Below are 24,001 nucleotides of genomic sequence, written 5' to 3'. Positions count from 1 at the left end.
TTGAGGGTGGTATGTTGAGTATATGTGTTTTGTATTGGTGTGTATATTAGGTGTGTGTTTTGTATGTGTTGGTTGTGTGTGTATGGTATCTTTGTGTGTGTATTGTGTGTTGGGCACATTGGTTTTGAGTGTTTGGCATATATTTGTTGGGGGTTGTGTGGTGGGTATATGTGTTTTGTGTTAGTGTGTATATTAGGTATGTGCGTGATGTGTGTTAGGTATGTGTGTATGGTGTCTGTGTGTGTATTATGTGTTGGGCACATTGGTTTTGAGTGGCATATGTTTTTGGGGGGTTATATGATGGATATATGTGTTCTGTGTTGGTGTATATATTAAGTGTGTGTGTGTTGTGTGTGTCAGGTATGTGTATATAGTATCTCTCTGTATACTATGAGTTGGGCATGTTGGTTTTGAGTGTTTGGCATGTGTTTGTTGGGGATTGTGTTGGATGTACGTGTTTTGTGTTGGTATGCATAGTAGGTGTATGTGTGTTGTGTGTGTGCATCCTGGGGATGTGTTGGGGATGTGTCACGTGTGTTGGGTGTTTGTTAGCTGTGTCAGGTGTCTGTGTATATGCCGTGTGTGTATCGTGTGTTTGTGCGTGTGTGTTTTCTAGCAATGTGCCAGACACCATGTTAAGCATTTCACATACTTTTTCTGTCTACCGATCATGAAAACGACCTTACGGGGTAGGCACTCTTATTATTCCCAACTTATCGACGAGGAAACTGATGCACTAGAGGTTCAACAACCGGCTCAAGGCCATGCAGCGCACAAGGAGCCCCGTGAACTCGAGTCCGGTGAGCTGAAAACCCTAGCCTCTAAACCAGGGGTTCCCGAATGACAGCGTGCATCAGAATTCCCCGGAGCGCTGGTGGAAACTGATTCCTGGGCACGCCCCCTGGGTGAGACCGAATGATTTGCAAAAAGTGATGCTGCTGCTGCTGCTTTGGGCACCTGATGACCACTGCTCTAAATTGTCTCTACTTCTCAGAGGTGGGAAGAAGATGGGACAGTTGGCTGCTGTAAAGATTACAGCCTTAGAAAACTACGGGGCAGTTCTACTCTGTTCTGTAGGGTCGCTATGAGTCAGAATCAACTCGATGGGAATGAGTTTGGTTTGGGTTTGGAGTACTCAGAGAAAAAGAGCAAGGAGGGGGCTGGGACCATAGCAAATAGCTTTGAAGTCCTAGATGCGAATTGGACATGGTGGTGCAGTGGTTAAGAGCTTGGCTACTAACCAAAAGGTTGGCAGTTGGAATCCACCAGCCGCCCCTTGGAAACCCAATGGGGCAGTTCTACTCTATCCTGTAGGGTCGCTGTGAGTTGGACTGGAATCGACGGGAATGGGTTTGGTGTTTTTGGCTATGGTTACCAGCAAAAGCAACGTGGAGTTTTTCAGCTGGGATTTTCAATGTGAATTCATCTTTCTCCTTGAATAACTGAGTGCTTGGTTATAATGAAGGGAAACCTGGTGGCCCCATGGTTAAAGCGCTTGGCTACTAACCAAAATGTCAGTGCTCTGAACCCACCAGCTGCTTCAGGGAGAAAGATGTGGTAGTCTGCTCCCATAAAGATTGCAGCCTTGGAAACCTTATGGGGCAGTTCTACTCTGTCCTATAGGGTTGCTGAGTCAGAACTGACTTGACAGCAGTGGGTTGGGGTTACAGTGAATCAAATACTGTTAAAAAGATGAAGGCAGCTTCCTACTAAGAGGCTGTATGTGTATCTACAATCTGAGACCCTGCCCCATTAGCCCTGCATGACAGGGGAAAACAATTTCTGCATGGTATTCTCCGTCCATTGGATCAAATATCTTTTCCTCTATTAATTCCCCAGAAACCCATTGGCCCCCTTCGTCACTGCCAGTAAGGGCCGAGGTGGGAAACCAGGGCCTCCTGTAGGGGATGGGTGTCCTCTGTGAATCAAGGTCAATACTACCTACCTGGGAGGGTTTTTGAGGATTGCATAAAGTAAAGCTTGGAAATCCTCTGGTTGTGCTTGCCACATGGTAGGCCTGCAATGTTAGAGTGTGTTTCTTTTGCTTGACCTTGGTTCCCCCCTCCCCCACTCCTGCCCCATTAGAAATCAGATCAGGGGCAAGTCTGGAGATGATGGGAGGCTGACAGCCACCAGCCAGGACTCTGCCCAGTTTGCTGGCTTGGTGGTTTTTTGCGGACTGAGCCGGAGCAAGGTGAAGAAGAAGTGGGGGAGATACAGTTGTTGCTGTTTAATGTGATCTCGTCAATGAGACACAGATCTGCTTCTGATTGCTGGCCCCTCTGTCCAGCTCTTACTGAAAATGCCTTGATATTGAAATTGAGGGGCGGGTCTGACCTTGGCTGGCTCCGGTGTCTCGGTGTCTCGATGGCTCTGCTGTTAGGGAAATGGGTCTCAGCACTTTCTGTGAGCCAGGCCTCTCCAGGCCCATCAGCTTGAAATTCCATCTTGTGGGAGTTACAGAGGTTGGGTGCTAGGATCTGCTGCAGTTTATTTGGTATGCGGTGCTTTGCGTCTCTGGGAATGTTTCCCCAGATGACACCCTGGCCAGAACTGGGATGCAAAGGTAAGGCCTAGTTAATCCGTGTTCTTGTTCTGGGAGCTAGCCTAGTGTGACCCCATTAACTGCTGTGGGGTTTGGCTCTGAACCACAGCAATGGTGGTCAGTCCCTGAGTGTCCTGGAGGTAGAAGAAGGGCTTTGAAATAAAATCTAGGTGCCAATCACCACTGGCCTGTAGGGGGAGACCAAATTCCTCCTTTATCTCCTCCCTCCCCTGCCCCAGCTGCTACCTATTGAGAACCTGCTGAGTGCCAGATACATTGCCAGTTATTATCTCCTATCCTATCAGGAATCCTGCTAGGATGCTTGTCTCACCCCCGTTGCACATGGTGGTAAACTGAGGCTTGGGGGAGTGAGAAGACTTACTAAAGGACACATCTCTAGAACATTCTAGAGTTAGAAAGTAGTGTCTCCATATCAGAGCCTCTCTGATCCTCTTTTCTTATCTGCAAAATGGGGCAAGAGTCTTTATCACAAAGTTGTTGGATAAAATTGGGCAACTGATATAAAGTATGGGGCACTAAGCACATAGTAGGAAATCGTGGTGGTGTAGTGGTTAAGTGCTACAGCTGCTAGCCCAAGGGTTGGCAGTTCAAATCCACCAGGTGCTCCTTGGAAACTCTACGGGGCAGTTCTACTCTGTCCTATAGGGTCGCTATGAGTCGGACGGCACTGGGTTTGGTTTTTTTTGGGGTTTGGTTTTTTTGGAAGTACATAGTGGAGCCCTGGTGGGGCAGTGGTAAAGAGCTACAGCAGCTAACCAAAAGGTAGGCAGTTCAAATCCACTAACTGCTCCTTGGAAACCCTATGGAGCAGTTCTACTCTGTCCTATAGGTTCGCAATGAATCAGAATCGACTCAGTGACAATGAGTTTGGTTTGGCTTTTTTTAAGCACATAGTGTTGTTGTCGTTAGGCGCAGTCGAGTTGGTTCTGACTCAGTGACCCCATGTGCAACAGAATGAAACGCTGCCCAGACCTGCACCATGCCCACAGTCGTTGTTATGCTTGAGCCCATTGTTGTAGCCACTGTGTCAATCCATCTTGTTGAGGGTCTTCTTCTTTTTCATTGACCCTGTACTTTACCAAGCATGATGTCCTTCTCCAGGGACTGATTTCTCCTGACAACATGTCCAAAGTATGTAAAACATAGTCTAGCCATCCTTGCTTCTAAGGAGCATTCTAGTTGTACTTCCTCCAAGACAAAGTGCATAGTAGGTGCTCAATAAAAGTCAGTTTCTTTCCCTTCCTTCAGCTCCCTGTTGTCTGGATTTTTCATAACGTAGGAAATTTGGCCTGCCATGAGTCTCTGTCCTGATTTATTTCTCATCCCAGACTTAGGCTATTATTTTAGTTGTGTTTTGCTCCCATCATCCTCACCCAACGCTCTTGCTATTGGCCCTAGGGTCCCTTGGCTTGGAAAATTAGCAGCCTGTCAAGTTTGGTTGAAGTCCTTGGGTGGCTCAAATGGCTCAAACTCACCCAGAGGTGCCTCAGAGGACAGGGCTGGAGATTTGCTTCTGAAAGGTCACTGCCTTGAAAACCCTGGGGAGTACAGTTCTACTCTGACACGTGGCATCACCATGAGTCAGAATTGACTCAACTGCAGCTAACAACAACAAGTTGGGTTCGGCATCTGTGTAGCAACAGCACCCACTCTGCTTCCCATGCTTGTAGAAAACATTTTTGCCCCTGCCACCGCAGCCCTCTAGCTCTTCGGAGACTTACTTTGTATATAATAAAACCATTTATTATTTATATTAGTTATTATTAATGGCATCACCATTTATTAAGTATTTACTATGTCAGGAACTGTACAAAGTGTTCTTTATGGTCTACCTCATTTACTCCTGCCATCATCTACCTGAGCTATATGCTATTATTGGTCCTGATGTCACAGCTGAGGAAAGTGAGGATAAGGGAAGTTAAATGGCTTGCTCGAGTTCACATGGCTGGAAAGTGACAGAGTAGGGCTTCTCATACCCTTGGCCATGAAGTGTGTGCTCTTAGCTGGGATGCTGACAGGTAGGGAAGGGCAGTAGACCAGCCTGGCTTCAGAGTCAGGAAGTCTGGGTCTGAGTCCAGCTGTTCTAAGTATGAGCTGTATAACATTAAGCAGGTCACTTAACCTCTCTGTGTCTGTTCCTATAAAAGGAACCCCATGGTGGTGCTGTCCGGTAGAAATATGGTGTTCCCATTGGTCAGAAACACGTGTCCATCTAAACAGCATGTGGCTTCACTGTGTAGAAACCTAGGCTCTCTATCTCTGGCTGATGAGATCCCAAGCTGTTAATGTTTCTCTTGTTTTTCAGGTAATGACCGAAAAAGATCATGTCGGAAGTACAAGGAACGGTTGAGTTTTCTGTGGAGCTGCATAAATTTTACAATGTGGATCTTTTTCAGAGAGGGTAAGTATGCTTTTATATGTGTGTGTGTGTGTGTGTTGTTTTTGTTGTTAGGTACCATTGAGTCATTTCCAACTCATAGTGACCCTATGTCCAACAGAAGGAAACACCGCCCGGTCCTGCGCCATCCTCGTGATCATTGTTATGCTTGAGCCTATTGTTGCAGCCACTGTGTTAATCCATCTTGTCGAGGGTCTTCTTCTTTTTTGCTGACTCTCTACTCTACCAAGCATGATGTCCTTCTCCAGGGACTGATCCCTTCTGATAACATATCCAAAGTATGGGAGAGTAAGTCTCACCATCCTTGCTTCAAAGGAGCATTCTGGCTGTGCATCTTCCAAGACACACACACACACACACACACACACACACACACATACATACACATATGGCGCCTCAGTGGCTTAGTGACTAAGCATTCAGCTGCTAACCAAAATGTTGGCAGTTCAAACCCACCAGCCGCTCTTTGGAAACCCTCTGGGGCAGTTGTACTCTGTCCTATAGTGTTGCTATAAGTTGGAATTGACACAACAGCAATGGGTTTGGTATACTTATATATATTTCCCCCACTGAAAAGGAAAGGGTGAAGGTGGTAAGGGAAGGTTATAGGGAATTTGGGCTTAATGTGAAAAGGATTTTCATTATTTTTCCTGCCAAGTGGAAAATCCAAATCCTTAGTGCATCAGCAAATAAACCATATATTGACAGAGACTAGAAAATGTTATTCTCCTCCCTCCTGTACCTCCTTCTACCTTCTCTCTTCTTAGTTGCTGTTTCCATTAAATATGTCAGTTTTAAGGGAAAGTAAATTAAATGGAGATGAAGCTGGCCTGTGTAGCTCTGACAACAAGGTACCTAAATACTCAATACCGGTTGGGGCCATGTCCCAAAACCCACATGTCATAACCCCTTTGCTTAGGTCTCTCAAAAACTGAGGATATTGGTATTTACAAACACCCTCATTAAAGACATAATTAAATGTAGTTGCCTTCGTATTTTGAAGATGAGCTCTGGGTTTGAGCTTTTACATGTGTGATCTCAATAGGTCCTCATGGTAGCCTTATTTCTCATGGTCACTCCAGATATTAAAGATGTGAAATGGTTGTATAAAACATCTAAACACCAACCGAAACTATTGGCACTCACAGCAGCTGCAATTTTTCCCATGTTAAAGATGAGGAAACTGAAGTTTAGAGGAATTAAATTTGTGATGTGCCCAAGTTTACAGAACAAACAAGTGTCCAAAACAAGGGTTATCTATCAGTTTGCTTTTGCTCCGTAACAAACTGCCCTAAACCTTAGTGGTTTAAAACAACAGCTGATGACTTAGTTTGTGATTCTTAGGTTAGGCGATTTGGGATGTGCTCAGCTGGATGGGTCTCCTGAACTGGGTCAGGCTTGGCTGATCTCAGCTGCGCTCACTCACAGAGATCCCGTTAGTTGGGGTTGACTTGATGGCAACTGGTTAGGTTGGTTAATTAGCCTCCGCAATAAGTAGGCTGAAAAATTTGAACTTAGCAAGAAAACTGTTTATGAATTCATAACTGTAATTATTCATAATACGCATCACCCTAACCGTGTATTGGGACTTGAAATACTGACTAAAGCTTGTATGACGTCAGAACCATTAGCAAGACATTTCAAATGACACATCTAAAACATGACAAGATCCCTGTGCAGTTGGTAAAGGGGGTTGAAAAATGAATATTAAAATCATAACTTATTCAACAAAGCCATGATACTCTTCTTTCTCAGTCTATGCATTTAAGAGGCATCTTGTTTAGTCATGCTGGCCACTAAAGCCTAGTACTAAATTAGACTGAACTAAGAACCAGCCAGGGAGCCCTGATGGCATAGCACCCTGAGGCACCACCCTCTACTTTAGCACTAAGACCCATGCTGACAAAGGGGGAAGGGCAGGGAGGTGCCTCAGAGCCTGGCTTTGGGTAAAACCTGAATTTGAAGCCAATCTCTGCCACTTATGAGCTCTGAGGTCTCAAGCACACTCTTTAAAAACACCCAAGCCACCATTGTATCACCTGTAAATGGTGATGACGAAGCCTGTCTCCGGGGACAGTCGTACAGGTAATGGCATGAACTCATCTGTGCAGCTAGCATGGTGCCTGGCATCTGGTAGGTGCTGTGTCTAAATTGCAGCTACCAGTTGCTGTTGAGTCAACTCTGATTCATGGCAACCCCATGGCAACTGTGCTCCATAGGGTTTTCATTGGCTGATATCAGAAGGAGATCGCCAGGTCTTTCTTCCTAGTACATCTTAGTCTGGAAGCTCCATTGAACCCTGTCCAGCATCACAGCAACATATAAGCCTCCAATGACATATAGGTGGTGGCTGTGCATGTGGTGCACTGGCTGGGAATTGAACCCAGTTCTCCCACATGGAAGGCAAGAAATCTACCACTGAACCATCAATGGCAGACCAAACCATTGAAGCAAAAACTCCACAACAGTCTGCGGGTCAAACTTACTAAAACAGCTGAACATTCTCTTATCACTGACTTATCTACCACCAGTCTCTGAAAAACACAAGCTACTGCCTACTTACCTACCAGTTGCTGTCAAGTGGACCCCAGCTCCTGGCAACCCTATCTGTGTCAGAGTAGAACTGTACTCCGTAGGGTTTTCAGTGGCTGATTTTTTTTGGAAGTAGATTGCCAGAGCTTTTTCCCTAGGTGCCTCTGGATAGACTTGAACTTCCAACTTTTTGGTTGGCAGCTGAGGGCATTAACTGTTTGTACCACCCAGAGACTCTAAATTACAGATACCACTAGGGAATTCTTGCCTCCAATCTCTCCTTAATGCTGTTAGTGGAGTTATTACCTATAACGGGCTGATCTGACCATTTTACTTCCTGTTTGAAAACTTTCCAGCTTCCTTTTGCCCTCACTGCTCAGACTGGTGTTCAAAGTCTTCATGATTTGACCTTAAACTTCTTCCACCTTGCTGTCTATGCTCATACAGTTCTTGGCCCTCCTTCCCTCAATATCTGCCTTGAAAATTCTACCTATATGCAAATTTGAGCTAAAATATAACCTCCTCCCAACTATTTCTTTATATTTGCATTTACCTGCTGTATCCGGTCCAAAACCAAACCAAACCCATTGCCGTCAAGTCGATTCCGACTCATAGCGACCCTATAGGACAGAGTAGAACTGCCCCATAGAGTTTCCAAGGAGTGCCTGGTGGATTCGAACTGCTGACCTTTTGGTTAGCAGCCATAGCACTTAACCACTATGCCACCAGGGTTTCCATATCCAGTCCAGTTTTCATAAATCCCTGTCTTTTCCATATTCTTAAGGCATATCTCTTATTTGTTGTATCTAGTCATCCATTCACACATTCATTACTATAAACATTATTACCCAAACCAAACCCACTACCATCAAGTCAATTCCAACTCACAGCGACCCTGTAGGACAGAGTAGAACTGTCCCATAGGGTTTCCAAGGCTGTAATATTTATGGAAGCAGACTGCCACATCTTTCTCCCTTGGAGCGGTTGGTGGGTTTGAACTACTGACTAGCAGCTGATCACTTAAGCACTGCACCACCAGGGCTCCTTCATAAACATTATTAGGCAAGTGTTATTGTAGTAGTCTCTGGAAACATTAAGATGAAAGATATACCTGCTGACCTCAAGGTGTTCACCAGCTAGTGAGGGGACAGATACATACACAGAGAACACCCATGCTGGGAGATCAGTTTTGTAACTGAGGCCAACTTAGGAACTATAAAGAGACACAAAAGGAGGAATCCAATCCATGGGCACAGTCAGCAAAAGTATCCTGGAAGGAAATAACAACAGGGCTGAACCTTGAAGGATGGGCTGGATTCAGCCCCTCAGAGAACCTGGAAAGGCAGGAGCAGAGTGGCTCAATAGTGTCAGGGAGCTGTGTCCACCTCAAAGAACAAAGACAACAATTCATAGTTGACTTGAAAGAGTAAGAATAGGGAGTAGATGGAGGGAAGAGAATTATAGCATCTATTGCAGGGTGCCTGTTGTTAGACTTGAGTTTGCAGGGATGCATGTGTCATGGATGGCTCCAGAAAGTCTGGATTCCCTAGGAATTTGAAATCCTGGTCTGCAATCTCCCTCTTTTGACCACATTCTCCTCTAGAATGTGCACTTTCTTAGATTGCAGGGGGATAGTTGCAAAAGGGAACAAATGCTGGAGATGTTATGTGTGTGGCTTTATCTTCTCCTTGAATAGATTAAGGAGATGAAGGATTAAGCTCCTTAAGGGCAAGGGTGTGATCTTACTTGACTTTTTATTGCCAGTGCCCAGCGTAGATCCTGGTGCATGTTGTTATTGTTGTTATGTGCCATCGAGTTAATTCCAACTCATAGTGATCCTGTGCATACTAGTGGATAGATAATAACTTATGTTTGATTGAACTTCCTGTTCTTTCAAAACTTCTTCGAATACAGATAGGGCTCGTAGATCTTTATTAGCTGATATTAATGGAAAGAAGCTGATTCCTAGTTCCTGTGGTGCCCTGATGATGCAATGGTTAAGCCCTTGGCTGCTAACCCAAAGGCTGGTAGTTCAAACCCACCAGCCGCTCCATGGGAGAAAGATGTGGCAGTCTGCTTCCATAAAGATTACAGCCTAGGAAGCTCTATGGGACAGTGGTACTCTGTTCAACAAGGTCACTATAAGTCAAAATCAACTTGATGGCACACAACAAGGTACTCTTTAAACCAGTGCAACCTGAGTGGGGCCCTTGGGCCAGCAGCATCGCCATCACCTGGGAGCTTATTAGAAATGTAAATTTGAAGGTCCTGCCTAAGGCCTGCCGAGTCAGACTCTCTGAAGGTAGGCCCAGGATACCAGGTTTTCACATGCTTCTGGGTGATGCTGGTTAAAAAATCTGGGAAGCACTGCTGGAACAGCTTCTGTGGGAACCTCAGCCTCGGGCACCTACTAACAGTCACCTATGAAACTGGAAAACTTACCTCCAGACCAGTTTAAAGAAACTCTAATCTTTCGACTTGGTGTTGTAATTTCATCCCATACAGATAGTTCTTAAAAGAGCACCATGCTCAAGACAGACATTCTTTTCTAATTAAGCTGAACTATTTTTTTTTTTTTTTTTTGGTTTTAAGAAGACTTCAGCAGATAGTTTCAGTTTAAGGTTTACAGATTATCTCAGGGCAATAGTTTTGGGGGTTCATCCAACCTCCATGGCTCCAGAAAGTCTGTATTCTCTTAGAATTTCAAATTCTGTTATACAATTTCCCCCTTCTAATCAGGATTCTCTTATAGAATCTTTGATCAAAACATTAGTAATGATAGCCAGGAACCATCCAGTAGGAAGCTTAGGGGACAGTGAGTTTATGTTAATAGAGAAGGAACAATTTGGGGAAAGAAGGTGAGAATGGTCCTACAGCTTGAAGAATGTAATCACTGTCAATTGTCCATTTAGAATTTGTCGAATTGGTATATGTTCTGCTGTGTATATTCTCAACAACAACAGCAACAATAAAATAAGATAAAATTCCAGGGTAGGACCCAGATATCTGTGCTTTTTAAAGCTCCCTAGATAATTCCTACAGGGTCGCTATGAGTCGGAATCTACTCGGCGGCAGTGGGTCAGATAATTCCAAGATTGACAATGCCTGGACTAGGACTAAGTGAAGGCTCTTCAAGTCAAGAAGCCTCAGTTTTTCTTTGCTAACCTCTTTAATGGGAGTGAGGCCCAGATTTCTCCATTCATAATGTGGGATTGTGAGACTGGAGCTTCACTTCCTTTACACATTCTTTTTGCCCAAGAACCTACAGGAATTCTGTGTTAGCTTCCCAGCATGAGTACTGGGGCTGAGAGAGCAGAAGAGAGGTTCTTATTTCATGTAGAATAATTTTCTCATAAGGAAATCCTTTTTAAATGAACAGCTAATTATAAAACCCATTGCATCGATATTTGTAAGTCATCAACATATCAATAACTCATTTGTATCTATTCATGACAGCATGAACCTTCATAACTAATATTAGCAGTTGAGTTCAAGCTCACATTTGTCCTTGAAAAGAAATACAGATTTTATCTTAAATCTTAAATCTACAATTCAGGAGTCTAAATCAAATTGTTTCTTTCTGATTGATGCTTTTTGTCGCTGATGTTTAGATTCATCTTCTGTCTTTCCTCAACCCTGTCTCCACAATGCCATTTAAAAGATTTTCTTTCCTGATGTTTTAGATGATTTTGCTGATAAATTCTGCCCCTACTCACACAAGAGTCACACACAAAGGGCCTACAATCACTATTATCAGATCGGATGGGAAAGGTTTGAATACTTCATAGAAACGTTAGGATTGAAATGAACCTTGAACAAACTTACCTGCCTTTCTCTACTGGAGTAAAAGCGGTTGAATGCTAAGTTGAGTGATTCCTCAGAGAAAATGCCACCTTGCATTTTTGTCCCTACATTTCCCGTCGTTACCTAATGCCTGGTGACAGCTAGCTCCCCTGTGAAATTAGTTAACCAGCCTTGATGTCCCGTAATAGACTCAGAAATATCATTATCTTGGCTTGGCAGAGATCAATTAATTGATTAGTCTGGTTCTGTCAGAAACAATCCTTTTTTTTTTTTTTTACTTACTAAAATATACTGAGATCCTTTTTATTTGTCACCACGCTGTTGGAGTGGAGTGGGGAGTATAAATATTTGGGATCCCTGTTGAACGTTTAGCTTTGTGGAACCCTTGTAGGGCTTGGAGGTCAAGGTGGAGGTGAAGCTACAAGGTTCGCATTACCAGGGCTTTGAAGGTGTTGTGTTTGCGAGGGTAGAATGTCCATTGTGATGCATTTGATGTGCCATGTCAGTCCCATGACTTCCTAGTTGTGCAAACCAATAAAAAACAAACCAAAACAAAACAAAAAAACAGTTGCAGTAGAGTCAGTTCCAACTCATGGCTACTCCATGTGTTTCAGAGTAGAACTGTGCTCCATAGAATTTTCTAGAGTTTCCAATGGCTGCGATCTTTTGGAGGTAGATTGTCAGGCCTTTCTTCCAAAGTGCCTCTGGGTGGATCAATCAGCAGCCTTTCGGTTAGTAGCCAAAGGCATAACCATTTGTACTACCCAGGGACTGCATGCAAACTGATACATTCCCTTTATTCTTGTTTAGGAGTCCTGGGGGTGCAATGGTTAAGCGTTTGGCTGCTAACCAAAAGGTTGGCAGTTCGAATCTAGCAGGCGGTCCTTGGAAATCCTGTGGAACAGTTCTACTCTGTCTGATAGGGTTGCTATGAGTCGGAATTGACTCCACAGCAGTGGGTTTTTTGTTGTTGTTGTTTATTCTTGTTTAAGGTGTTTGATTTAGGATTTTTATTACTTGCAGCCAAGGCATATAGGCTGCATGATCTCTAAGAGACTTTCCATCTTTAATACCCATTGTTATCATTTTTTATATACATTAATCTCCCTTCTCTCTAAAAAAAAAAAAAATCATTGTTATTATGCCTATGGAGAGTGACCAGGCTTCATTTAATCAAATTCATATTTAAATGGACATTCTGGATTACTTTTCTAGGAAATCCATATTCATGTTAACATGGTCTTGTCCAGGTTTTTTTTTTCCCCCTTGTCTTTTGCCTCTTAATCTGTGACTTCAGGAGCCTGCTGCTTTAAGCCTTTTATCCTCCTTGCCCCTGGCTGAGGACATGCTTAGCAGGTCTGTAAAGAAAAGACCCCTGCAGGGGGCCGGGTGTTCCTCTGCAGAGGTTTAAAATGCCTCTGGTGAGCTCAGAGCTACCCACAGGGCTAATGACCTCCTGGTGGAATCAGAGGCAGAGCAGGCAAGTCATAGGGTAGTGTGGTCCTTTCTAGTCTCGAACTCTAAAGTACTAGGTGGTTCTTGCTCAGGCCTCTCAAGGATAGTGAAGGGACGAATGGGCGTAAACACATCATAGTAGGAAAAGCACCAGCACTCATGACAATTAGGAGACATAGACCTCGGTGGTGGGGAGGAGTAAGTTTGGAATGTTGTAAGAAGGGAGTGATGTGGCCAGATTTGGGCTAGAACATCATTTGACTCAAGTGTGGAGAAAGATAGTCGGACTGCCAGAATAAACAAATCTGTCTTGGAAGAAGTACAGCCAGGATACTCATTAGAAGCAAGGATGACAAGGTGTCGTCTCACATACTTTGGACATGTTATTAGGAGGGACCAGTCCCTGGAGAAAGACATCATGCTTGGTAGAGACGGTCAGCGAAAAAGAGGAAGACCCTCCATGAGGTGGATTGGCACAGTGGCTGCAACAATGGGCTCAAGCATAACGATTATGAGGATGATGCCGGACTGTTGTACATGGAGTCGCTATGAGTCAGAATAGACTCCGGCACCTGAGAACACAACAACGGAGAGAGATGGTGGTGGGGAAAGACATTGTCCAGCACATAGTTGGCACTCCATATTTGAAGTCATGTTTGTTGGGTGGGTGACTTATGTCTGAGCTGGGTTATGATGATGAAGGAGATGTGTACTGCTCTGTGTGACAAAGAGTTTCTTAGTTTCTAGGTGGTTGGGGTTAGATTTGTATACAGCTCAGGTGTCACCACTGATTTCTCTCTTCCCATGACTTTGTGAGCTATAGAACCAGAAGAAACAGTAATAAAGTGGGAGCCAATGTGCTTTACTTATAGCTGGGAAAGCTCCTAATACTCTCCTAGTGTAGGGTGTTAAGAAAACAGATTGGGCAATAAAGATTAGACGTTGTTGCCGTGGATACCAAAGTGGGATTTCTTCCTGTCCCTCCCCACCCTAATTGAGATAAATCTTTAGATTCAAGTCTTTAAAGGATGAGGGAGAGGAAGGCAGAGGGGAGAGAAGATGAGTGGATACCTGGCCCCAAGAGGGCTCAGGGTTCATTGGCCTAGCTGTACTTACTGAATACAAGGAGAAATAGTCAATCAGACAACTGCATGATTCTTGATATCTGAGGCAAAGTAATAATACTATCTGTTATTAAAATTTATCCCAGTCTGTATCTCAGACTTTAACCAATCAAATTATCAACTCTCCTCTGTCTACCTTACTTCCTGGATCATCCAGTCCCATGGTTTTAAATACCATCTATGCCCAGTGGCTTCCAGATTTATGCAATCAGCTCACCCTCTCTTTCAAATTTCTGACTTGTCCAGGAGGCATTTGACTACACACTGTTGTCTTGCTATATAAAAGGCATCTTAAACTCACTGTGTCCAAAATCCTTTATCTCCCACCCTCAAACCTCTTCTACCAACAGCCCCATCTCAGTTGATGACAACTGCACCCTTCTGGTTGTTGAGGTCAAAATCTTAGAGTCATTCTTGGCTTCTGGGTCTCACACCTCTTGTCCACTCCATCGGGAATCCTATTGGCTCTACCTTCAGAACAGATCCAGAATCTGATAGTTCTCCCCTCTACTGCTAGCACCCTGGGCTGAGCCATTATAGCGTCTTATCTGAATCCACATGATAACCTCCCCTAACTAATCTCCCTGATGCAACCCCTGCCCCCCTGTAGTCCCTTCATAACCCTGAAGCCAGATGGTCAGATCATAATGCACCTCTAAGCCAATCCTCCAGCTTCTCTATGATTAAAAGCCAAAGTCCCTACGATGGCTTACCAGACCCTACAGGGTCAGCCCTCTGGGGCTCTACATTCCCTCTGTGCGTCAAACCCATGACACCCGGCACCATACATGCCACAGCTCAGTGTGGGAGGTGGAGAGAGTTCCTGTATCTTCAATTCAGCCACCCATGTCTATAAACAGAGACCAGAGTGGGACGGAGTTAGCTCTGGAACCTTTTAGAGCCTGAGGCCCCTTTCAGGCCCACCTTTGGCCTAGAAGTAGAGATCTGTGGTTGAGAAGCCATGCTTGGGGTTGGCCTTACTTTTGTTCAGCTGCTGATGGCAGCTGGGAGAATGGAACACACAAATCCATACCATGTGTTTCTTCCAACTTGAACATCTCTAGAGATGGAAAAACCAAGACTTTATGAGGGATCCAGCTCCATCCTTGGGCAGCTCTGTTGTTCAGGAAGCTCTGCTCCTTGCTTTCCTTTCCAGCCCTTGGCCCTGGATTTTCCCTTTGAATGGTATCAGGATACTGCAAGTATTTCAAGCTCCAGGTTGAAGAGCCCCAGTCCTCCAACTATTCCTCATGGGGCAAGGTTTTAAAGGGAACATATGCATACTTTAGTGATCCGTCTGTGTCTATTGCACCATGCAGTTTAAGGAAGAAAATGGAACTAGTCTGTGAACCTATGACTTCTCTGTGTTCAGTTCTGAATCCCATTGTGCACAGAGCTGGAGTCACTGATTGGGTGTGTACATGGTTGCATGCAGGTGTGTTTGTGGGCGTGCATGCTTGAAGCCCTGGTGGCACAGTGATTAAGAGCTCAGGCTCCTAACCAAAAGATCAGTTTGAATCTACCAGCCACTCCTTGGAATACCTGTGAGGCAGTTCTACTCTGTCCTATAGGGTTGCTATGAGTTGGATTTGACTTGACCTCATCCAGTTTGGTTTTTGGTTTTTATGCTTGATTAGACAAATGGACAAGCAGACGTATCTGAACCCTGTCATACAGCATTGGTGAGTTCTGGGCTTTAGGCAGGGACTCTTGTTCTGTCCTTTCCCCAAGTGAAACTGAAAGTTCCCATCTCATTGTGCTAAAAGTGATGTCTTGGCTGAGTGTCATAGTCTCCTGCTCAATCAGCCTGTCAAATGTCCCCTCTTGTCTGGGGACCATGGTTTCAGGGGACATCTAGGTCAATTGGCATAACAAAGTGTATTAAGAAAATGTTCTGCATCCCACTTTGGTGGGTGGTGTTTCCGGTCTTAAGAGCTAGCAAGCGGCCATCTAAGATGTATCAATTGGCCTCAACCCACCTGGAGCAAAGGAGAATGAAGAACATCAAAGATACAAAGAAAATATGAGCCCAAGAGACAGAAAGGGCCAAATAAGCTAGAGACCCCATCAGCCGGAGACCGGAAGAACTAAATCGTGGCCAGCTACTACCAATGACTGCCCTGAAAGGGAACACAACAGAGAATCCCTGATGGAGCAGGAGAAAAGTAGGATGCAGACCTCAGATTCTAGTAAAAAGGCCAGACTTAATGGTCTGACTGAGACTGGAGGGACCCCAGAGGTTATGGTCCCCAGACTCTCTGTCAGCCCCAAACTAAAACCATTCCCAAAGCCAACTCTTCAGACAAAGATTCGATTGGACTATAAGACATAAAATAATACTGGTAAGGAGTGTGCTTCTTAGCTCACGTAGACACATGAGACTATGTGGGCAGCTCCTGTCTGGAGGCAAGATGAGAAGGCAGAGGGGGACAGGAGCTGGTTAAATGGACACGGAAAATACAGGGTGAGAGAAGGAGTGTGCTGTCACATTGTAGATGAGCAACTAGGGTCACATAACAATGTATGTATAAGATTTTGTATGAGAAACTCACTTGAATTGTAAACTTTCACTTAAAGAATAATCAAAATAAATAAATAAAATGTCCCCTCTCCCGTGGGGTCCAGGACTGTGTTCTAGAGCCCTGTGAAGTTCCAAAGACACTTTAAAGTCACCTGCAGGGCTCTGTGTTGCAAAAACAGTTTAAAACATCATTTCCCTTCACCATTCCAAAAGCAGGTTGTGCCTTTTGCTAGTTCATAGCTGACTGCACTAATTTAGAGGCCAACGCAGGGATGACCATCTCTGCTGTTCTGGCAATGAAGAGGTTTGGGAGAGGGGTCCTTACTCACTCTGTGACATCAGAAGAGTCATTTCATCTCTGTGGCTCTCAGTTTTCCCATCTGTCACTCATGCCTGGGTCACCACACTCTAGACTCTAATCTGGAATTGAATCGTGGTTCTGCCACTCTCAAGCTGAAGAGCTGGCTTAATCTCTCTGAGCTCAGTCTACCCGTTTCTGTATAATAAGAAGACTTATTTCATAGTGTTCTTGTCAGCAGCAACTGAGTGAAGGAGTATGAAGATCTTGGCACATAGTAGGCAGAGTAAAATGGCTGGTAAAGTGCTTTTCATGTCTGCTGACTCAAGAACACCAATGACTTCATCTACATCTATAGTAACTTTGTATCCCCAGCAACTAACAAACTGTGTAGTGCGTGGTAGGGACTTGATAAAGGTTCATTGGAAGACTGAATAAAATAGTGCTTCATAACTGTTCCTTCCCTTTCCTTCCTTGGAGAGCTTAATGTCCTTCTGCTGAGAGAGGCTTTAAATGCTCAACTGAGATGCTTAGTTTATGCCTTCAGGAGCAGGAAGAAGGCAATGATGATGTTGAACAGGCTTGTATCAAAGAGGCACTTTCAGGGATTATTGCAGTGGTTCAAGTCTTCATTCACTCATTCACATTAGCAAACATCTTTTGAGTCCTTGGTTTTAGGTTCTCTGCTAGGTTCTGGGAATAGAGAATGTATTAAGACAGTAAGATAATGTTCCTATGTCCAGGAGCATGTTTGATCTTGTGGGGTTGAGTGCAAAGCCCACACGTGTAACACCAGGAGACAGGTGCGGTATTAGGAGAGCATGTAGGGACCATGGAGTCCTCAGTGTTCAGGCTAATCCTGACTGACAAATTGGCTTTGATGCTAATTCCTAGGACACCGAAGAACGTCCCTGACCGAATGTCCTTTTTTCTCTTCACATACCTGTTGTCTTTGATTTACTCCCACAGTCTGATCTGCAGTGTTATTTTTCCTCCAAGTAGTTTCAGGTTTGCTGAAGCACTGTCCCTTTAAAATACAAGAATGCTGTTTTTTGGTTTCCAAATTCCAACTGTAAGGTTCTCTTGTTACAGTGGGTTTTGCGGTGAGGGCGGCACCCTGGTCATCACTCACTTGGTAAGAGGTACCCAGACTTACTTGATTTGAGGCTATCTCATCTCCCTCATCTCTTGAAGAAACACCACGCAGGTGTCTAGAAAGCACTGTCAGCTCCTTTGCCTGGGGCAGCTCAACAACTTCTAAGGCCTTCTTATTTCCTCTCTGGGGTGTTGGAACCCAGATGAAATTGCTTTAGAGTTCAGTGGGCTCCTGAATCCTGCCTGGGTTTATGGTACACATGGTTCACTCTTGTCCCCTCTTTACACCCCCAGCACAACATGTACATCTGCTTCATCAAGGGTCATCACCTGTCATGCTTGTGGCACCACTCAGCAAGACAGAGTGGGGCAGAAGAAAGAGTATGTTCTTTGTACCCAGACCTGGGTCCAGATCTTGGTTCTACTATGCTAACGGGGTGACCTTGTCTGACTTTGGTTTTTCCGGTTGAATGTCTGTAAAATATAGATGTGGCACCTCAGCAGTGCCACCAGGAAGACCGAATGTTATGATTTTTGTGACAGTGTCCACAAGGGTGCCTGGTGAGAGTTCTCACAGGCTCCCTCCAGTATTCTGATAAGTTTCTTTGACTCTAATTTCAAATCTGCTGTAAAAGAAGTGGGAAAGACATAAACAAACAAAAAAAACCAAGCAGAACCCAGGGCTTTGAGCATACAAGTCACTCAGAAGTAACCAAAAACCAAACCCAGTGCCGCTGAGTCCATTCTGACTCATAGCGACCCTATAGGACAGAGTAGAACTGCCCCGTAGAGTTTCCAAGGAGTGCCTGGTGGATTTGAACTGCTGACCATTTGGTTAGCAGCCGTAGCACTTAACCACTACACCAGGGTTTCCCTCAGAAGTAAAAACCTTGTTTAAAAGGCTATGCTAATTTGTCATTTGTGAGCGGTTGCTGAGGGTTGACTGTGTTGCAGTTATCTTTGGAAGACCACTCTGGATGTAGGGTTAAGTGGTTGAGTAGGTCAGACAAACCGTGGTTTAAACCCCTGCTCCACTGCTGCTTCACTGTGTGACTTTAGGGGAGTCAGCCCACCTCTCTGAACCTCTTTCCTCATCTGTATTCTGGGATAATGCCCACTTTTAGGCCTGATTTTTTTTTTTAAAAAATGGTTTTCTGTCATCCTGAATATTGTAAAGTCATTTTTTTCTCCTGAAACTTTATACCATAAAAATGCTATTTTGAGTTTACACCACATTGATTTCCCTGAGGCCTTGTATGCCTAATTCAGATGCCAAAATACGTGTCAAAGGAGGCAGCGTATCTCTTTTTTTCAAATATTGCATGTCATTGGGGTTATTCATTACACAGCATTTCTTATTTTGGGGGACTGCGTTAAGTCAGAAAACACATCCCAGCACCCACCATGTGCGGCATGCCAAGGAAACCAGGATCAAAGTGACAGATTTCCCAAAGAGAGGCTGACTGTTTACTCTGGAGATGATTTATTGCCTGAAACTTGGGTGCTTCAGAGCCTGAGTCTTGCTCAGAGAAGGAGGGGTGGGGACGAGATGAAAGAACGTGGGCTTTGGGGTGGGTAGAGCATCTTGCTCAGCCAGCTCTTAGCAGCATGGCCTTGGAAACACCACACACCTCTCTGAGCCATTCCCTTCCCTGATGAAGTGGAGATGACCACGATCAGGTGGCTCACAGCAGCCTAGACATGAGGTGTACTCCTCGGCTAGGCAGCAGTGCAGGGCAGGTCCTGAGCTTGGTGGCTAGGGCCTGTACTGTTTTTATTTGCACAGGGCAGTGCCTTCAAGCACAAGAAGTATGGGAAGGACTGCTCTAGTTGGCGAACCTTCTGTGTGGCTGCAGAGTCAGGGGTGCCTGGACCTCCCCAGGATCTGTCCAGGCAGAACAGGGGTGCTTTTGTTCCCCACTGCTTCTGGATGAGGAGGGAGAAACAGGGACGTGGTGAGGTGATAGCTACCCGAGACTGGCATTGTCCTGAATCTCATACACCGGCACCCAGAGCTTTGAACTCACATGGGACACCTTGATTACAGGTTAGTGGAAACACAAGGGATGAAGCAACAGAGAATGGATGTGAGTAGCTGGGGCTTGGCTGCAAAGTAAGAGCGGCTGCCCTGGCTTTATAGTCAGAGAGAGTGAGTGTGAGAGTGTGTGTGTGTGTGTGAAAGAGAGAGATTGAGAAAGAGAGACAGAGATTGAGACAGAGATAGATGTTGTTGTTGTTGTGTGCCATCAAGTCAGTTCCCACTCATAGTGACCCCATTTGATGGAGTAGAATGGCCCCATAGGGTTTCCTAGGCCACAGTCTTTACAAGAACAGATCACCAGATCTTTTCTGCCATGGGGCTGCTGGTGGGTTTGAACTACTGACCTTTCCGTTGGCACCCAAGCTCTTAACCATTGTGCTACCAGAACTCCTTAGGTCGAATGATCCAAAAGTCGAGTTGATTCCAACTCATAGTGACTCTATAGGACAGAGTAGAACTGCCCCATAGGGTTTCCAAGGTTGTAAGTCTTTATGGGAACAGACTGCCACATCTTTCTCCCACAGAGCAGCTGGTGGGTTTGAACTGCAGACCTTTCAGTTAGCAGCAGAATGCTTAACTGCTGCACCAGGAGGGCTCCAGGTAGATCAATAGACTGAATTGATTGGGTAGGAACAAGCCACGGAACAGCCAGCCAGCCATTAATCAACCCAAGAAATGGCAATGCTCAGGTTGAAGCCTGCATTCCTGGGTTTTGTTGAACATGGCTTTAGTGAACAGCCTCTGCATTCTTCTCTTAACCATATGGACTTTTTAGTTTTTCCTTTTGTCATGGATTGAATTGTATCTCCCCCCAAAAATGTGTGTATCAATTTAGCTGGGCCCCGATTCCTGGTATTGTGTGATTTTCCTTTAAGCTGTAAATCCTGCCTCTATGATGTTAATGATGGAGGATGGGCAGCAGTTGTGTTAGTGAGGCAGAACTCAACCTACAAGATTGGATTGTGTCTTGAGGCAGTCTCTTGAGATATTAAAGAAAGAAGTGAGCAGAGAGACAGGGGAACCTCTTACCACCAAGAAAGCAGTGCCAGGAGCAGAGCATATCATTTGAACCCAGGATCCCTGCACAGAGAAGCTCCTAGTCTAAGGGAAGATTGATGAGAAGGCTGACAGAGATAGAGAGCCTTCCCCTGGGGCTGACACCCAGAATTTGGACTTTCAGCCTACTTTACTGTGAGAAAAAAAAATAAAAAGAACTTCTCTTTGTTAAAGCCATCCACATGTGGTATTTCTGTTATAGCAGCACTAGATGACTAAGACACTTTTCTTCCTCCTTTTCAGTTCAGTTAATACTTAGAGACTATCATTTACTGGTTAAACTCCTTGACCAAGGCCTTACATGGAGCCCAGGGCTTTGTCAGGAGTGATAATGGCACCTGTATGAATGTTAACAACTAGGGCATAAGTGCTGAGTCTCATGTCTCTGTCCTCACAGCGACCCTGTCAGGTGGCTCTGCTGCTTCTCCCCCTCCATCTGACCTCAGAGTCCTTGCTCTCCCTCCATCCTCCACACTCCCCTGCCCAGGAATCTGAGAGCACAAGGTGCCTCAAATCCTGCTCCTTTGGTTTGAAGCCCACCTCCCACCCCTCATTGTAATTATCTAACACATCTTAGTCAAATGGAGCGAAGGGACCTTTTTTTTTTTTCCTATTCTGTCTGAACAGCTTTACAAAAATAAAATTTGACTGATGAGGTAATGGAAGTTTTTACCCAGACAAGGAAATCCCTTGAAATCTCCAGAATGGCTTTAGGCTCCTGGTAGTTTTCATATCAAAAGGCAATTAAGAGTCATGAGGGACCAGGGGAGAAAATGAGCCAGGCCTGGGTGAGAAGACCTTGGTCTCAGAAGAGACATATTCTGTTGGTGGAGGCTTGAGATTGGTCATGGGTTCTTTCTCTGAGAGGACAGTTGAGTGTGTCTACCTATCAATATCTATATATCTATTAATACCTATATATCAATATATCTACCTACCTACCTACCTGTCCAAGTTTCAATGACCTACTTCACCTGTTGTCACAGCCCATGTATGAAATATGACTTGGACTAGATCACTTGTGTTTCCTTTAGAAAGAAGGCAGGGTAAGAAGGTGACATCATCCAAGAAGATTTTCAGAGTATCTCGTATTTTCTGACTACATACAGCGTGTAAGCACCTTTCGTGTATTGTCTAGTTCGTTCCTTGTAATAGACCTACCAGGTAAGGTGTCATTATCCTCCTTTGACAGGTGAGGAAACTGAGGCTCAGAAAGGTGGTATCATAAGCCTAATATCATACACCTGGTAGGTGGCGGAGACAGGATTCAAACTGAAGTTTGACTCCAAATCCAATACTTTCCTAGTATAGCACAGTGCTGCCCAGGAAGAATTTCTTTATTGGAATGATAGTCATCATAATATTAATCCATCTAGTGGTTACTGAGGACTTCCTCTGTGCTGTGCTAAACTTCTAATAGGTCACCTTCACACAATCCTAGTTGTTGTTGTTAGGTGCCATCAAGTCGTTCCTGACTCATAGCCACCCTGTGTACAACAGAAGGAAACGCTATCCTGACCTGCGCCATCCTCACAATTGTTGTTATGCTTGAACTCATTGTTGCAGCCATGGTGTCAATCCCTCTCATTGAGGGTCTTCCTACTTTTTGCTGACCCTCTATTTTAGCATGATGCTAAGGAAAGAGGCATGATGTCCTTCTCCAAGACTGGTCCCTCCTGATAACATGTCCAAAGTATGTGAGACAAAGTTTTGCAATCCTCGCTTCTAAGGAGCATCCTGGCTGTACTTCTCTTCCAAGACCGATTTATCCATTCTTTTTGGTAGTCCATGGTATATTCAGTATTCTTCAGTAACACCATAATTCAATAGCATCAATTCTTCGGTCTTCCTTATTCGTTGTCTAGCTTTCACGTGTATATGGATTGAAAACACTATGGCTTGGGTCAGGTGTACTTTAGTCCTTAAAGTGACATCTTTGCTTTTTAACCCTTTAAAGAGGTCTTTAACAGCAGATTTGCCCAATGCAGTGCATCATTTGATTTCTTGACTGCTGCTTCCATGGGTGTTGATTGTGGATCCAAGCACAATGAAATCTTTTGATAGCTTCAATATTTTCTCCATTATCCTTAGGACACGGGCCTAATTATTTATCTGCATGTTGCAGAGGAAGGAATGGGAGCCCAGAGAAGTTCGGTGCCTTTCTGCAGGTCATTTAGCTGGATGGTGATGAATCTGGCCTCAAATGAAGTTCTAGCTGATTGCAGAGTTGGCTCCTTTAACCACGACACTTACAATCTCTGGTAAAGAGTGGCTTTGGTCCTCTGTGTATATAGGAACAAATGCTAGAGTACGTGTCTGGGAAAGAAGTTCCTATTTGTAGGTCCTCATTCCCCATCCTGTGCTCAGCACGCCAGCCAAACTCGTCTCCCCACTATCCCTGCACACCCTCTCCAGGGCCACCACTTCATTTGCCCAAGCTGTTCCTCCACCTCTCTGCCTTCTTCCTCAGCTTAGCCAATGCCTACCTGTTCTTCAGGGGTGAGCCAAGATGGCATGCAGGCTTCACGGATGCCAACTTACACTTGTAAAACGGGCCAGACCCTGAATAAGTCAGGTGAACTCTTGCGTAGCAATATGCAACATGTACAGTTTTCCAGTACAGAGCATCTCAGTCTGCCAGGGTCTCCAGCATGCTCTGGGTCAAAGCCTGCCCTCTAAACCTGGAGAAGCACATTCTCATTCTCTGGGGATGTAGAAATACTGAGCACAGTTCCATCCGTATTCCCCTGAGACCAGCATTCTAATAAGGCCCTGCTGAAAATAGATGTCAGCGATGGTATCACCTTCTGCTCCAGCCACTGTGTTGTTCTTCACTGGCCTTGAACTCTTGGCTGTTCACGCTCCTGTTCCTTAATATGTGAGGTCTTTCCAGCATGTTCTATCATCATTCAGGGATTTGTTATCAACTCAGTTTTGCCTTGACTTAACCCCTACCTCCTACAGAAAGAAACGCCGTCCTATTCTGAGCTAACCTTGCCCTTCCTCTTGTCCTTTTGAAAGCCATGGCTATTTTGTCATTACAAGTAGTATCTCTGAAGTTGGCTTTCTTCTCACTTAGACGATAAGTGCCTTGAGGGCAGGAACTTTTTG

General features: G+C 44.7%; 1 protein-coding gene across 1 annotated transcript in view; it reads left to right on the top strand.

Annotated features, from left to right (window-relative positions):
* Positions 1–4,245: 4,245 nt before the first annotated feature.
* Positions 4,246–24,001, top strand: part of FAM135B (family with sequence similarity 135 member B) — a 166,873-nt gene continuing 147,117 nt past the window's right edge. Inside the window, exon 1 of the mRNA XM_003408304.3 lies at positions 4,246–4,967. Coding sequence (XP_003408352.2) covers positions 4,891–4,967 — 77 coding nt within the window. The 5' untranslated portion in view covers positions 4,246–4,890. The remainder of the gene's footprint in view (positions 4,968–24,001) is intronic.

Source organism: Loxodonta africana, chromosome 14 (assembly GCF_030014295.1).
Source record: "Loxodonta africana isolate mLoxAfr1 chromosome 14, mLoxAfr1.hap2, whole genome shotgun sequence".
Taxonomy (NCBI): Eukaryota; Metazoa; Chordata; class Mammalia; order Proboscidea; family Elephantidae; genus Loxodonta; species Loxodonta africana.
This window is presented reverse-complemented; position numbering and strand designations above follow the sequence as displayed.